The sequence below is a fragment of the Phoca vitulina genome, unplaced genomic scaffold (assembly GCF_004348235.1).
Source record: "Phoca vitulina isolate PV1807 unplaced genomic scaffold, GSC_HSeal_1.0 scaffold22, whole genome shotgun sequence".
NCBI lineage: Eukaryota > Metazoa > Chordata > Mammalia > Carnivora > Phocidae > Phoca > Phoca vitulina.
Window position 1 is genome coordinate 24,975,235 of NW_022589725.1, and position 17,010 is coordinate 24,992,244.

At 40.1% G+C, this 17,010-nt stretch overlaps 1 protein-coding gene across 1 annotated transcript in view; it reads left to right on the plus strand.

Annotated features, from left to right (window-relative positions):
* The first annotated feature begins 3,087 nt into the window (after positions 1 to 3,087).
* The window catches only part of SPTLC3 (serine palmitoyltransferase long chain base subunit 3), a 154,393-nt gene continuing 140,470 nt past the window's right edge, over positions 3,088 to 17,010 (plus strand). The window contains exon 1 of the mRNA XM_032419845.1: positions 3,088 to 3,526. Within this exon, the coding sequence (XP_032275736.1) occupies positions 3,410 to 3,526 (117 nt within the window). The 5' untranslated portion in view covers positions 3,088 to 3,409. The remainder of the gene's footprint in view (positions 3,527 to 17,010) is intronic.

A 17,010-nucleotide genomic window follows, 5' to 3' on the forward strand; every position in this document is an offset into this window, starting at 1 on the left:
ATTTTCATGGATCAGGAAGGAAAATAAAAATTTATTTCTTATTTGGTCAGTTCAATAAAATGTCTCAAACCATAACAATTTCTGTTATTTCTTTTCATAGTGGTCGATGGTTGTCTGAAGGAGAGCTATCATGATGTGTGGGAAAGGGACTTGCTCCAGACCCAGAGATTCTAGCCTGAGTTCACGCCTGCTTCTGCCACATGGCCCTGGGCTTGTGGAAAGTCACTTAACGCTTTTGCATCAGCGTCACACTCCAGTACATAAGTAAAGATCAAGTCACAGAGAATGAATAGATTTCTAGACACTGGACAATTCTGACCATTTATTTTGCTCATTTCCTCTCTTTTCTGCCAGTGTTTTCAGAACATATTACCAAGCCTCTGAACATCGCTTTCTTGCCTTCTTCTATAAGTAGGCATCTGGGCCAAAAATTCCCTTCAGAGAACACCACAAGGTCATGGTTAACTAATTTTATCTTTGCTTTTAATACACGAATGGACAGGTTTCTTTTTACTTTCACTAATGAGATATCTTGAGTAGAAGGTATGAAGGTGCTGCTAACCCTTAGTTCTGTGAGGTTGGAGACTGCTTTTGTCCCATTCATTGTTGTATGAAAAGGCTTAGCAAATAACTTAATATGTCACAGTTGTTCAAATATTTATTAAGTTTACTGGTTGATCTGAAGTGTGCTTCATTATTCAGAGACACTAAATCATACCCAATATTTAGTTGGCATTTTAGTGTTGATTGATGTCTTAGTATGATCAGGCTGTTATAACAACATACCATACACTGGGTGACTTATAAACAACAGAAATTTATTTCTTATAGTTCTGGAGGCTAGAAGTCCAAGATCAAGGCACTGGAAGATTTGAGCCTACTTCTTAAATGGCTATCGTTTCACCAGAACCTCACCTGGCTGAAGAGGCAAGGGAGCTCTAGTCTCATTTATGAGGACTCCCCCAACATGACCTAATAACTCCCAACTGCCCCACTTGCTAATCACCTTGGTGGTCACAATCCCAGCCTATGAATTTAGGGGGACACAAAGATTCAGACCATAGTAATCAATGTCCTTAAACTCAAAGCTACAACTCAACTCAAAGAGACTTCCACACTTATTTTGACTGAAGAAACAATGAGTCACCATGATTACACATATCCACAGTACCTGATGCTAAATGGTTGATGTGTTGAGATGATTTTGTGCATATTACAATTCACATATCCCAACATGACAAGTAAAGTAGAAAAGTTTCAAGAGTGAGAACATGTAGTAGATATTTCCTAAAGGTTGGTGGGTGAGTACCTAACATTGGTAATTGAGATGAGGGGGGAAGAAAAGTGATGCAGATTTCAGTTTTGTTTTAAGATGTTTTCTTTATATACAGTTTTTGTCTCCTTGTAAAAAGAAAATAAAGAAAAACAAAAAGAGAAGGAGGAAGAGACAGAAGGATAGGAAGAAAGGAAAAAGAGAAACTCGAAACATGAAAGGGAAGAAGGAAGAAGAAAAGAAAAGGAAGTGGGATAGAAACATCTAGTGTTCAGAAATTTAGTTAGTTTTATCTCAAAATCTTTATTCCAAAAATAATCTTGTATGGATCATTAGAGCTGGATCAAGATAACACCGTGTCTTCAACTTGTCTTCCTAAGTAAGCTGGGGCAGTCAGGCCAACAGTTATCAGTGTCCCTCCCTACCTTTTCATCTCCCTTTTGCATAAGTCTAGAAGGAAATAGCCAACACAAATTTAGCCCCTGACTCCCAGCATAACAACCATAGAAGAGAGAGACCAGTGAAAAGCTAGTTCTGCTCTGAAGACAAAATTGGAAGAAATGCAATAAAAAGTCTGAGCTTGAGACACAAAAGGGTGGGCACACTTGGGATTAGCCCCAGCCCATCATTTAGCCCAAAACCTTATCTTATTCCTATAGCTCTCCCTGGGGCGGAAAAAAATGGCAACCCTCCTATGAAATCATGGTTAGAAGAAGCATTATCACCACCTCCTCCATAAACCACATCTTCCTGGAGAGGAAACAAACCTTATCCAAGAGAGCTGAAAGCCAAGAAATGAGGCTCTGACAACAAGGGCCATCTCTGTTTTTCTCTTCTTATTTTTTGCTGATGTGTGTGTCTTTGTTTTTGTGCACTGACCCAATAAATGGCTGGGGTTTTTATTCCTAAGTGCATGATGTTAAAGAAGTCTCGTTCAGGGGAACCATAACGGTGGGTTTGGGAGGACTGAACAGGCTGTAAATGATTGACACTGTCCAACAAAGCACAATGCCATCTGATGGTGATAGAAGAACACAGACGCCTAATGCACTGAGAGAGAAAGAGTTAATGAGTAAACCACAGGTGTTCAGGACTGGGACACCTAAGTCACCATCTGCCTCACAACACCTGTGTCAGTAACAAACCCAAGCCACACTTTTCTTTTCCTGCTACCCCACTGGACGTTCGCCCACCAAAAATGTTTAGTCTCTTTAGCTGAACAAACTGAGGCAAAAGGAGAGTAAATGGCTCTCCCAAAGTCACATGATAAAATATTGCAGCCTTAACAAGAAACCAAACATTCTGTCTCCCAGATTTGTGCGCTACTGGAATGCTTGATGAGTTAATACCTCTCATTATATCACTGGTTCTAACATCAGGTGGGTTCTGAATATTATTACTTTTTTGCCATTTTTGAATTATGATAAAATCCACATCACACAAAATTTCCCATTTTCACTGTTTTTAAGTGTACAGTTCAGTGGCATTAAGTACAGTCACACGGTTGTGCAACCATCACCACCATCCACGGAACCAACTGAAACTCTGTGCCCTTGAAACAGTAACTTCTCATTCTCCTCTCCCTCTGGGCAGTCCTGGCAGCCACTGCTAAGTGTTTTTTCACAGAAAAAAAAAAAAGTTGAGCTAGGTTTACAACCAAAAGTTGTAATTAGATACAGGAGGGCGGGGGTGGTGGTAGACATAAATTCGGAACTGACTACAGGTAGGAGACAGGAGACCGTGACTGTGCTGTGTGTGTGTGGTGTGTGTGTGTCTTTAAAAGATGCTCCACCTCCCAGCCCGCCTCCTCGCAGTTTGCCACTGGGGTTTTGCAGTCTCCTGATTTCCTCTTGCCCCCCAAGGAGCCAGCATGGGCAATATCCTTTGTAGTTTCAGAAGCAGGTCTGTTGCCCTGAAGGTCACATTCTGAGCCGAGGAGTATAAAGGTAACCACTTGTTTTTCCTTTCAAAGATCTGCCCCAAAGATAGGCTGTTGCTCTTCTGGAAAGCCTGATCGGTAGGATTCCTTCAGGGGCTCAGCCCAAAGTGCTTCCTCCCATCCCCTCACCAACTTCAAAACCAAAGCTTGCCAAGACCTCTGGAGGAAAACCTGCTGGATTCCACCATTTCACACAAATGGCTAATCCTGGAGGTGGTGCTGTTTGCAATGGAAATCTGCACAAGCACGAGAAACAGAGCGACGGCTCACCCAGTGGAAACTGCGCAAAGAATGGGATAGTGAAAGAAGCCCAGGTAAGAGGCAAGCCCTCTCCTGTACTCTGAATGACTTGGACATTTCCCTCTTTCTCTCTGGTGCTGTTTGGAGCTGCCGAACTGAAAGTCCTTTCTATGAAGTGTTTTATGTGTTTTGACACTTCAGCTAATTTCAAATGCTTGGCTATGAAAAAGTTGAGCTGTGGATTAAGGGGGAACATGTCTTCTCTGTACAAGAGCGGACACACAGACCCAAGAGCCTTAAACTCCCCAAAATACAAACATATCTACTAGACTTCTGTTCTCTCATGAGTATTTTAGGGGGCAAAGTGCTGAATGCTCAGACCCGTCAGCTGAATTTCTGTGCATCAATCACAGAAGGCTACACTCCTCAGGCTTCAGCAGGAAAAAGACCGGTGATAGTAAATGTGCTGAGGTGATGTGGTGTGGGCGGCATTTTTTCCCCAGTACGTGAGAAATGCCTCTCTGGCTGAAAGGCGAATTCTTTGTGCTGTTTAGTGGAGCATTGTCATGGCTTACAGCTTGATTTGGGGCCAGAGTCCTTCTTTGAAAGGACATCACAGGCATTCCTTTCTGAGACACTTCAGAAAGGGTGGCTTATTGTTCACACTGCACACAGGAACTAAACAGACTTTTCATTGTTTTCCCATTTGATACTTTTTTGTCTTACTTGGCTCTTGGCGTTGACAGAATGTTTGATGGGGATGTACTGAGGAGGAGGAGGAGGAACTTCGGAAATATTGTCAGTGTATTCAAAGAGGGAGCCCCGGTGTATGAGGTACCCATAAAAAGGCAGTGCCCTCCTTCTCACATAATGCCCTGTGCTAAAGCTGCACAGGTGAGCTCACCTGCTTCGCGAGCAAATTAGCATAGCCAAATAGGTGGCTTCGCTCTTGGGAAATGTGAAGTTGGGCAGGGAACCTGTGCAGTCCTGCGTTACACATCCCTTAGGAACCAGTATCCACCCAGGGAGAAGGTCAGGTTGTTCTAAGATCACAGGACAGGCAGAGCTGGCTGGCGGCCAGCCCACCACTCAGTAAATTAAATTTGTGCTTCCGGAAGAGGTGGGTGGGGAGGGGTGCTCTGGCACCTGGGGTGTGTGTGAAAGGCTGTGGTCCCAAAATGTGTTCCCCTCTTAACAACAGGCATTACCCTAGGCTTGGACATATCCACCAAAAACCTCAGGCCTGGCCTCTCCCAGCTGAGTATCTGAAACCTATCGCAATATGAAGAGAAAACATTCATCTCCTATCTTCCTCATGAGGACAATCCTAATAATATCCACCATCTATTTGTCAGTAAGTGTTGATTCAGACTGCTAACCACCCAAGATGCTCCTTGACCCTGAAATGCTGGAAACACTGGCCACACACCCACTCACCCTCTCGGCCAGTCTGACGCTGAGGCCTCTCATTTGCGCAGAAGGGCCTTCAAAGCCGTTCTTATGTTTCTTCACCTCATCTTGGTTTTGTAACCACCTTCTAGTGTCTGAGATTAGAAACTTAGCTCAGTGGTTACAACCACTCCTAAGTAAAGATGAAACTCAAGATCCTAAAGATTCATTACTAAGTACTCCTGTAAGATTGAAAACACCTTGGACATCAAGGCCTCTCTTAAAGCAGCAGGAAATAGGAGGACGGCGATTGCCTCTTCCAACAGCTCACTCTGAAGGGCCATCCAGAACCTGTTGGTTCAGATATATTTAGGTGTTACTAAATTGAAATTGGCTTTCACTGAAAGTTTCAGTTATGACTTGAAAAATATTTTCCAGAAAGAATAAACCCTGCTGAGATCTTGGTGCAGGAAGACAGACAAGGGCCTATTTTCCCCTTAAGGAGGATGCAGTCATCTTTACTACATGATCTTCTGTCACTAGTTTTAGTACATTTTGCTTTGGAGACCTTTACCCGACAGGTCTTAACCAAAACCCTTGCCAGTTGACAAGAACAATTCATAAAGTCTTACAGATATTCCAGGCCAGTGGTCTTCCCAACATGGTCTGCCAGGCTTAAGGTCCTATGAAGTGGGATCTAAGATTCTACCAGCTTCTCCCAAGATCCCTTCATACTTTCTCTTCCTGCTTCTTTGCAATCATACGGCAATACCTCTGTTTCTTTTATGTGTCACAGGACCCTGTAGGGCTCTGAACAAAGGGTTGTTTGGCGTAAAAAAGAATATGAAAATCACTGTTAGGCACTCTCTCCAGAACCCTCCTTCTCTTTGTTCCAGTGTAGCCTGGTTTTGACACCCTCGCACTAGAGTCCAGCTCACATACCCAATCTCAAGTTTAGCAAGGCATCCAGACTCCTTCTGTCTGGAAAACTTCCAATTCCTTTCTGGAGCTTTTCAGAGCTTGACCCTATCACATGTTGTCTTCTCTTTAAACCCCACATGACCTGAGGATGCACTGATCCTTGGTTTTCATCACTGATTAAGTCCATGTATTTGTTCACTTGTAATATGTCATCCTACCTCTTACTTCTGACAGATGGAGCCTCAGTCAGTAACAGAACACTCTTGTCCTAAAGGATTTGTTTTCCCTCCTCATGAGCATATCCGTATAAATGATGGAAGGGCCCTTAATATCTTAACTCAAACTTGATATTTCCTATTGATTTACTTAATTCCCATAAAATTAATTGGGGTTTAGTATTCACATAATTGCTTTTTCACTCCCACTATTTTTGACCTGGCTATCCATTCGTATTAACAAAGGCTAAACCTGGGGAGGTAGTCCTAGCGTCTTCATTGTTCTGAATACTACATCTCCTCCAAGTTATCCTTTCGTGGGATGGGATCTGCATTTTCCCTTGTTATTTCTATAGGATCAAGGAAAACTGTTGAACTTTTCCCTAATCATTCCTTTCCTAGAAAACAAAAATGTCCTGACATTAGAGTTATTCTAATTCACTGAGTTCTTGACCGTGAATGTTGTACTTTACAAAGTATAGTATAGACAGCCCTGAGAGGTAGTCATTCTTTCCACCATCTATTCATTCATGCACCAATATTTATTAAGAATCTGTTGTCCTTGGGACATATAAAGATGTACAAGAAGAGACGATTTAGCTATTAGGAGAAAGCTTATATTAAAATTGCACAGTAAATACATTAAGTTAAATGATGGCACAGGACAAGAGCTGTCACAAAGCAAGCATGATTTAAGGACAAATGAGTGATACAGATATTAAATACCAGAAGTTCAGAGAGGAGGAAAACAATAGCATGTATCAGTGGTGTGCTACATACCAGGACTCAGCTAAACACTTTATGTAGACATCTTCTAGACCCTCATTACAGCCCCATGAAGTGGTAGCATCATGCCCAATTTACAGATGAAGAAACATAAGAGATTAAGGAACTTGTGCAGAATTACAAGCAGCATAGTCAGGATTTGAACCCAAAGCCATATTGGCCCAAAGCCAGTTCCCTTTCTGCTACATTCTAAGAAACCCCAAGTTGGGATGGTCGGTGATGGCTTTGTAGAGCCGGGAGGACTCACACTGAATCTGGAGACATTTGAAATGGCAGAGCAAATGGGGAGTTTATTCCTGGGGGCCAAATAAGGAAAAGAAGGGAGAGGAGTCCCACAGATGAATGTAAGCATTGCTAGGTGAAGGGCCAGGAAGCATAGGTCATAAATCATTCCAGAAAGGAATGGGGGGAAAAGCAAAGGCTGTGAGGCATGACAGAGTGCAGAGCATTTGAGAGATTTCTCAATTTGGTGAGGCTTCAGCGTAAGAAGGAGTGGGAGTGCCATGCCCAGCTGGTGCTCAGTAAATGTTACATAAAGGGGAAAGATTAGGCAGGTTCGTGGAAACTCTTCCTAGCTCTATAACCATTGAATATGAGCCTTCTGTTCTCCTCATTTTTCATATCCTTCTGAGGCCCACAATGTCCTGGTACATCTGCTTTTCTGTTACAGTATAAATGTCTGGACAGTGAGAACCATAACTTACAGTTTAATTGCACACAGTGGTAGCTGTCTGACAGACCCTTGTAAATATTCATGTCTGTGGGGGCTGTCTAGGCTGCACACTGATGGAAACAGAGGTCAATAATCTCACCAATTATAAGGAGAACTCATAAACTACAAGTTTTGCAGATCCCTTGGAATTGCTCTGAATGTTCATCCACTCTTGTCTTCCACAATCATTCTCTAGTACCTTTTGTTTTTTGGTTCTCATTTCCTTTAACAAATCCTCAATGTGACAAAGTTTCTCTGTGATCTCCTTAAAGAGTCCTATTTTTTCATGGGCTCATCATTCTAAAGCAATCCCATATGTCAGGTGTTACAGCTATTCGAATGAAAATATTCTGTCTCCATTTATAGTAGCTCACCAATGTGGCAGATAAGTAAATAAATAATTATAATATTTAATGACAAGTTCTATAATAGATGTTGCAATTATCTACTACTGTGTAACAACTACCACAAAATTCAATAGTTTTAAACAATTGCTGATTATTTCTGTGGTCTAGGAATTCAGGAAAGGTTTGGTAGGGATGGCTGTCTGTGCTCCATATGGTGTTTAATGAGCATCCAATATGGACCCACTGAGACCTTGGTACTGGCTGTTGTCTGGGAACCTTATATCTCCTTCACAGGAATACCCTCTCCATGTGGTCTCTCAGTATCAACAGAGTAACTCAAGCTTCTTTAAATGAAGGCTGGTTTCCAAGAGAGTGAAAATGGAAACCACACATCATCTGAAGGCTTAGGCTCACTTCTACCACATTCTGTTGTCAAAGTTAGTCACAAGGCCAGCCCAGATGCAAGGGGAACGGAAATGGGCTCTGCTTCTTAACAGGGCAAGTTTGCAAAATCACATTACAAAAGGTTGTGAGGGATTGGAGAATTATTGTGACCATCTTTGGAAACAGTCCATCACAGCAGAGATCTATGAACCATGTTTGGTAATACAGAAAAGGAGGCATCTGACCCAGGATAAGAAGGCAAAGAAATCACTCTTGGCCTGACTCTTAAAGGCAGAGTAGCCAGGCACACAGTCATGGAAAGGCATTCTAACAGAAGGAAACACTCTTAGAAAGATACAAAACATCAAGACATGATGTGTTTGGTCATTGGATGTTGGGTAAATGGGACTAAGTTTAGGATGTTTAATGGAGATAAACAGGTAATAAGCCTGTAGAAGTAGGTGGGATAAGATCATAAAATATCTTTGTCTTAGTTTATATTCCCCAAGAAACAGACTCAGACATAAGGATTTGAGGCAATAAATTTATTTGGGAGGTGAACCCAGGAATTAGGAGAATGGAGAAGGGAGACACAGAAGAAAAGGAAGTCAATACATTCGTGAACAGGTTACCACTGTTGGCAACCAGAGCTCAGATTTGGGGGGGGAGGGGGCAACTCAATAATGGTGTAGAATATGCCTCAAAGTTGTCCCAACTAAGTCACAATAAAAAGAGGTATGTGTCAACTAACTACTGTCCATCATCAGTTGAGGGATTCTCCCAGGAACATCAACCACAGAGCACTACATATGACCAGAGAAAGCCCTCAAACTGAGCTATAGGTGCTTGCAGTAAGAAATCATCAGAATGCCAGAGGATCTGGATAGCAACAAGAGCGTATAGCCATATATATTTGTAATGAGGGAGCTTTGAGAAGAGAATTGGCAAGATCAGATGTGGCTTTCTTAGGCTGTGTGGGTTTTATCTCTGGCAACTTTTAGAATATGGCATTATGGATTATCTTTGGCCTAATGGACTAGTCATCATGGAAGACTAGATTATGCTATTAAGCAACATAAATAGAACCTCCTCCTACTGTAGCTGGCAATGGAGAAAACAAGTGGAGTATGTCAGGATTGAATATCATTGCCACGATTTTCTCCCTTTGCACTAAAAGAAAGTGAAAAAGTAGAAACTATGAAGAAAAATTTAGTGAATTTTATCTACATAAAATAATCTAGGGGCACCTGGGTGGCTCAGTCATTAAGCGTCTGCCTTCGGCTCAGGTCATGATCCTAGGGTCCTGGGATGGAGCCCCGCATCGGGCTCCCTGCTCTGCAGGGAGCCTGCTTCTCCCTCTCCCAATCCCCCTGCTTGTGTTCCTGCTCTCACTGTGTCTCTCTCTGTCAAATAAATAAATAAAATCTTAAAAAAAAAAATCTAAAACTCTGTATGGGAAAAAACATAAAGAACAATGAATAAAAATCAATTGGAAAATGTAATTGAAATAAAACTCTATTTACACTAGCATCAGAAATATGTTGTACTTGGGAATAAATGTAAGAAGTGAAAATCAGTTTGAAGAGAAACTCAATTTTGAAGAGCAGTATTTAAATGCTGCTGAGGGACATAAAAGAAAACTGGAATAAGTGAAAAGACATACAATCTTCATGGATAGGAAGACTCAAGATGAAAGCTATGTTACTTCTGCCTAAATTAATCCATAAATTTCATGTGAGCCCAATAAATGAAACATCTTTTTTTGAACCAGAAGAATGACTTTTAAAAATAATATGGAAAAATTAACAAGCAAGAATAAACAGTAAATTTATGAAAAAGAATGGTATTGAGAGGGAACCAGCACTACCAACTAATAATGCATGTTATTCAGCACAAGAATTAGAGTGGTTTTATACTAGCACATGGAACACACAGATAAATATTATATTTAATTGCTAAAAATATAAATTTTAATAATATTTGCATGTAGAAACTATAATATAATATTCAGAAGCCATAAAAGAAGACATTGAAAATTTGGCTACATAAAAATCAAATATTTCTTTCTGCAAGGCAACAAAACAAAAATAGCACCATAAAATAATCAGAAGGTAAATTACAGACTGGGAAAAATGTTTACAATTCATATCATGAAATGCAATGTCTTAGTATATAAAAAACTTTTATAAACCAATACAGAAAAATGTACAAAACCAAAGCAAAAAGTATAGGGAAAGATATGAAAAAAGTCCAAGTGGAAATACGAAAGGTAAGAAATGGGAAGAGAAGATCAGGGAAGTGAGGAAAGGGAAGGAAAGAATATACTAGAATCAGTTTCCATGAGAAGGGAAAGAAAAGATCATTTTTCATGTTGTGTCTGTAAGGTACAAAAGCAAGTTAAAACTTAATTGATATAATCATTTTGATCACTTCGATAATAATAGTAAGGCCAATAAATAACATTATTGGTAATCGCTCTCTGCCAGGTCCTTTTATAAAATTTGCCTCATTTAATTCTCATAACCATACTGCCAAATGGATATATGAGCCATGTTGGTATACATGAGAAAATTGAGGCTCTGAGAACATAAATAACTTCTCAAGGGCACACAGCTAGAAGAAAACTGGGACATAATCTCTAGATCATACCCCTTCGCCAATTTCTTTTTACTCCAACACTTTGCCCTGGACCCCATGGTATTATCTGCTTTCGATTAAAATAAGCCTAGAAACCTTTACTTTAAGAACAGACCTGCACCAGGGCGCCTGGGTGGCTCAGTTGGTTAAGCGACTGCCTTCGGCTCAGGTCATGATCCTGGAGTCCCGGGATCGAGTCCCACATCGGGCTCCCTGCTCAGCAGGGAGTCTGCTTCTCCCTCTGACCCTCTTCCCTCTCATGCTCTCTGTCTGTCATTCTCTCTCTCGCAAGTAAATAAAATCTTAAAAAATAATAATAATAATTAAAAAAAAAAAAAAACAGACCTGTACCTCTGAAATAAATAATACATTATATGTTAAAAAAAAAAAGAAGATAGTAGTAAGGGTAAAATGAAGGAGGGGAAATCGGAAGGGGAGACAAACCATGAGAGACTATGAACTCTGAGAAACAAACTGAGGGGTCTAGAGGGGAGGGGGATGGGGGAATGGGTTAGCCTGGTGATGGGTATTAAAGAGGGCACGTATTGAATGGAGCACTGGGTGTTATATGAAAACAATGAATCATGGAACACTACATCAAAAGCTAATGATGTAATGTATGGTGATTAACATAACATAATAAAATTAAAAAAAAACAGAAATAGTAAAAAAAAAAGTTTATACTTATATAAGAGGACAAGCATATAAGATTGGAAACACACAAACCAAAATTCTAAAAAGCGATATAATGTGCAAGCATTATGGGTGTTTTTTCTTCTTTTTAAGGTTTTAGTTCTAATATTTCAAAATGAAAAATATAACCTAATGTAAATAAAAAGCTTTATCATAACTATTAAAAAAAAAGAACTGAAAATAGTTCCAGTTGCCTAAGTTATCAAAGAAAAGAAAGAGGCTTATGCTTTCATTGTAACCACAAATAGTCTAGAATATCATTCTCCCACTCCTAATACATATTGGTCTATAGTTAAGAACTTTTGGAGGTAACCAAGAAAATAATAATTATGATAATCCCCAACATGTATTGAGTCTTTCTAAATGCCAGGCATTCTAAGTGCTTTGGATTCATCATCTTGCGACATTCTTCTAAGGTAAATACTATTATTATCAGACCCATTTTATTTTATTTTATTTTTTAAGATTTTATTTATTTATTTATTTATTTATTTATTTATTTATTTGATAGAAAAAAAGCACACAGGGGTGGGAGGAGCAGGGAGGGGCAAAGGGAGAAGTAGAGGGACAAGCAGACTCTGCAGTGAGCCTGGAGCTGAGGAGGACTCTATCCCATGACCCTGAGATCATGACCTGAGCTGAGATCAAGTCAGATGTTTAACCCACTGAGCCACCCAGGCACCCCTATCAGACCCATTTTAGAGGTCTGATAGAGGAAACAGAAAGTTTAAATAAGTTAACCATGGTTCTCAGCTCACAAGTATCAACTCTGGGTTTGGAAACTAGGTTTGTCTAATTCTAGAACCCAAGTCCTTAGTCTACACTGCTTCTCTAACCACAAGATATTAGTAGAAATGGGATTCATACCTCCTTCCAGAGGGAAGGGGCAAACTGAATTCAGCCTTCAAGGGTAGAGCCAGTGTGGGTTAAAGGTATTGTGGATTGTTTTGCTTGCTTTCTTTATTGTTCTTAATGAGAATTTAGCTTAGCACCAAACAGTCACATACCAGAGCTTTCAATATGCAACACAGTCCACTCATGGACAAACTACATCACTGCACTGGCCACCCCCCACCCCATTCTTCACTTTAAACAGCTCTGAATTTAAAGAAAATCGACCCATATAACTCTAAGTCATATGGATTCAGACTGAACCCCAGATGGAGCTCTGGAGATAATTTGGTTTTCAGAAGCTTCTTTAAGGGCACATGGCCACCCTTGAATAGGCAGTTAACTTAGCACAGGATTTCCTGGTAATAGTGATACCTTGGACATGTGATGTGATAGATGGAGGATACTTGCAAATTCTTTGAGGTATTTCCCATTGAGAGATGAAATCTATTCCACTCCCTTTGAATCTGGGCTGGACCTAATGACTTACTTGGCCAACAGCATGAGACAGAGGGGATAATATGGAACTTCTGAGACAGTTACAGGAAGCCTTGTGGCTTGAACCCAGTCCTCTTAGAACACTCACTCTTGGAACCCAGCCACCATGCTTGAAGAAAGCCCAGGCAGTCCCAAAGAGAAGCCCAAGTAGAAAGAAACCAAGTGTCCTTGCTGTGTCCCTGGCTAAGATGCAGCACCAATGTAGACTGTGTGAGTAACCTATCTTGGAAGTAGGTCCTCCAGCCCCGGTGTCTATCTGCTCCTATTGATACTTCATGCAGTATAGATGTGTTGTCCCTACTGAGCCCTGCTCAAATTATAGATTCCTGAGCAAACAAATGACGTTTTAACTGTGACAATGGTTTGTTAAGCTACAATAGATAAATGAGCATGTGGATATTCTATTTCTTTAAAATGCCTAGAAAAAACACTCTGCAATCTCACTTAATAACCATTTTTAGTGCTGGCATTTGCATTTTGAGGGAAGAGTTTGTTTGGGCCATCCATTTGCATTTAACCTGTGGCAAAGATGTCTTTCCTGAAGCTGTACACTTTTATTTTGTTTTGCTTGTGTTTTGAAATAAGGACTATATGCTTTAAGATGAGTGTCTGGTGGGTATATCCAAATACCAGATACAATAAACTCAAATATCACCAGTGCAAAAACACAATCATTTGGACGCTATTAAGTCTGATGTGTAATTATTCAACCTGAGGGGGCTGTAATTTACTGCATTATCTATGAAGAAAGAGCTGACTCAGGAGCACGTGTGTGTTCAGGTGCAGATGTTTTTTATTAATTAAAATAATACATGTTTTTAATTAAATATATTTAATATCTGCCAATTAAGTACTAATTTTATCTATTTGTTAAAGTTTCCTAGAACAACTTTCCCTTTGGAACTACTGCTAGAGATAGATAAATATTAACTTAATTACGTGTGAGAGATCAACTACATTTATTTTTAAATACACTTAATCTTTTTACTAAGTATTGCCACATTTGTCTCAGTAGGCCTGAACTAATGTAGTTTTTCTGGAATTCTGAAGTATCCCAACCTATAAATTCATGTGAGAAGGAGCTGTTGCCGCCAAATTAGAAACAAATTAGATTAACCATTAAAAAAAAAAAAACAAAACACTGTAGGCATAGCTCTGAGTATTCAAAATCCTTTTCCACAATCTACTTTATCCATCACACTGCCAATCTGAATATTGCTGCCTCAAGAGTTTTACCATATTGGTTGACATACCATATGATTTTCAAAAGAAGCTGGAAATCCAAATGGAATGGAAAGAGATGAATCCAAATGGGATGGGAAGAGGTGCCAAGGAGAAAAATATCCTGATTTTTAAGTATTGGCATCTAATCTTTAAAAATTCAAATAGTGTAGATTTCAAAGAAACATTGCTACTAGACAAAAATCTGTAACCTCCGAGCAATCAGCAAATAGGATGAGAAAACTAAGAGGTCATTAATTGAGTGTTCTTTTCTCATATACATTAGGGAAAATGGCTCAGGGAATTTGGCTCTTCTTAATTTAGACTTTATATATTTATTTATTTATTTATTTGACAGAGAGAGAGAGAACGAGAGAGGGAACACAAGCAGGGGGAGTGGGAGAGGGAGAAGCAGGCTTCCCGCTGCGCAGAGAGCCCGATGTGGGACTCGATCCCAGGACCCCGGGATCATGACCTGAGCCGAAGGCAGACGCTTAACGACTGAGCCACCCAGGTGCCCCTAGACTTTATATTTTTAAAAAGCAATAGATGAGTCGCACATCTTCATTTTCCTGAATTGTTATATCAACATTTGATCCTGAGATGTGCAATTTGAGGAATAATTATGACCAACCACACATACTTGATTTCCCTGACCAAATATTAGGTCCCATTTGTTGAAATGTCTGAGAACTGACAATATTTTACTGGTCAAATCTCATCTCTCAAGCTTCATAGGAAGCGACATACAAACCTTTTGTTAGATAATGCAATCATAAGGCCTGGTCACTATTATTGTTCTCTATATATGCTATAACTGGGCCTTCAAAAGTTGCCTCAGAAAAAGGCTGTGTGCAAGTCATGATTATCCTCATAACCACAAGTTATACCTGACTGTTTTTTCTCTGCCATGTTGGGCTTAGGCTCTTGGAAGTCAAGGATCCTCTTGAGAAGCTGATAGATACTTCCTATGGAAAGATCAATATGTCCATAATCACAAAGCTTTCCACGTAGAGAATTCATGCCTTCCCTGACTTTCTCAGATCCCCAGGTTAAGAACCTCAGTCCTGGAGTGCCTTTATTAATTACCCTACATCTGCTCTCACAACCCAACCAGAAAAACCAGCAAATCAACCTCTCAGGAGAAGATAGGGTAAGGGATTCACAAGTTGATTCACCAAAGAGAAAAACACACTTAACCCAAAGCCATTCAGGTGACAAGCCCCACATGTGTTATTTATTTATTTATTTACTTACTTACTTATTTATTTATTTGGAAAATTTATGTTAGAATTTTGCTTTCTAAAATACTACAATGCATTCATATTTCTTTTACTATAAAACCACTTTTAAATCCTCCACTTAAAACCTTGAGTAAAACTGAACTCAAAGTTAAAAAGGCATTTTCTTTTCTGGTGGCTTTTCACACCCCAGCACTCATCAGGATTTCCCAGGTATCCTTACAGAGGAATGGATAGCAGGAAGACCAATATTCAACATCGCGTGGAACCGGGTTTGAGTCCCAGCTCTGGGCCTTACTAACTCTGCCACATTGGGCAGATAGCTTCGTGTCTCTGATCTATACCCCACAAGGCAATGGTGAAGATTAAATGAGATAGAATATGTAAGGCTCCCCCATAACTATCAGATATATAGTAGATAGTCAATAAATGATAGATATTATCTATTAAAGTTAGGCTAAAGCCATCTCTTTCTCCTCTGCTGCTATTATAAGAGTGTTTGGTACAAAGCCTGGTATATATATATATATATATATATATATATATATATATATATATACTCAATAAATGATAGTCTTAAACCCTCAAATGCCATCATCCAATGGTGCCTCCTCAGACCTCATTTTACTTGACCTGTCAGCAACATCTGACACAAGTAATCACCCCCTCCTCCTTAAATCACATTCTTCTCTTGGCTTCTAGGATACAACACTCCTATATCATTAACTATTCCTTTATAGTTTCCATTCCTGGTTTCTCTTCATCTCCTTGACCTTTATACAATGGAGCGACACAAGGCTCAGTCCTTGCACCTCTTCTCTTTTCTGACTGTGTTTAATGATAATCTGATCTTGTCTCATCATTGTGTGTGTGTGTGTGTGTGTGTGTGTGTGTGTGTGTGTTTCATTTCCAACTACCTACTCTCCATCTGGGTAATCAAAAGGCAACTCCAACTTACCATGTCCAAAACTGAGCTCCTGAGACTCCCACCCTTCACCTTCAAACCTGCTCCCCTTATAGTGTTTCTTGTCCCAGGAAATGGCAACTCTGTCCTTCCAGTGGCTCAAATCAAAACTCAAGTATCGTTCATGACTTTTCTCTCTCATTTGACATTCAGTCAGTCAGCAAATTCATGATCCTACTTCCACAGTATATCCAGAATCTACTTCTCACCTCCCCACAGCAACCACCTTGGTCTTAGCCACCATTACCTCTCACCTGAATTGTTACAGGAGGCTCATCTCTTCTCTCTGTGTTCCAGTTACCTATTGCTTGCATAACCAACCATCCCAACACATAGTGGCATTAAACAATAATCATTTTATTATGCTCATAGATTCTGTTGGTCAGGAATTCAGAAAAGACACACCAGGACAGCTCTTTTTCTGTTCTATGATATCTGGGGCCTCAACTGGATGACTCTTTTGGTTAGATAGATCTGGAACAGCTGGGCCAGAAGGATCTGTCTCCAAGATGGCTTCTTCACTCCCAGGTCTGACATCAGGGCTGGAATAACTGAAAGAAAAGACAAGTAGGGATTACCAACGTGGCCTCTCTGGCAGGAGGGCTTTAAGAGTGTTTTCTAGTAAATGGAGTAGAAATCTCGTGGCTTTGTGTGGCCTA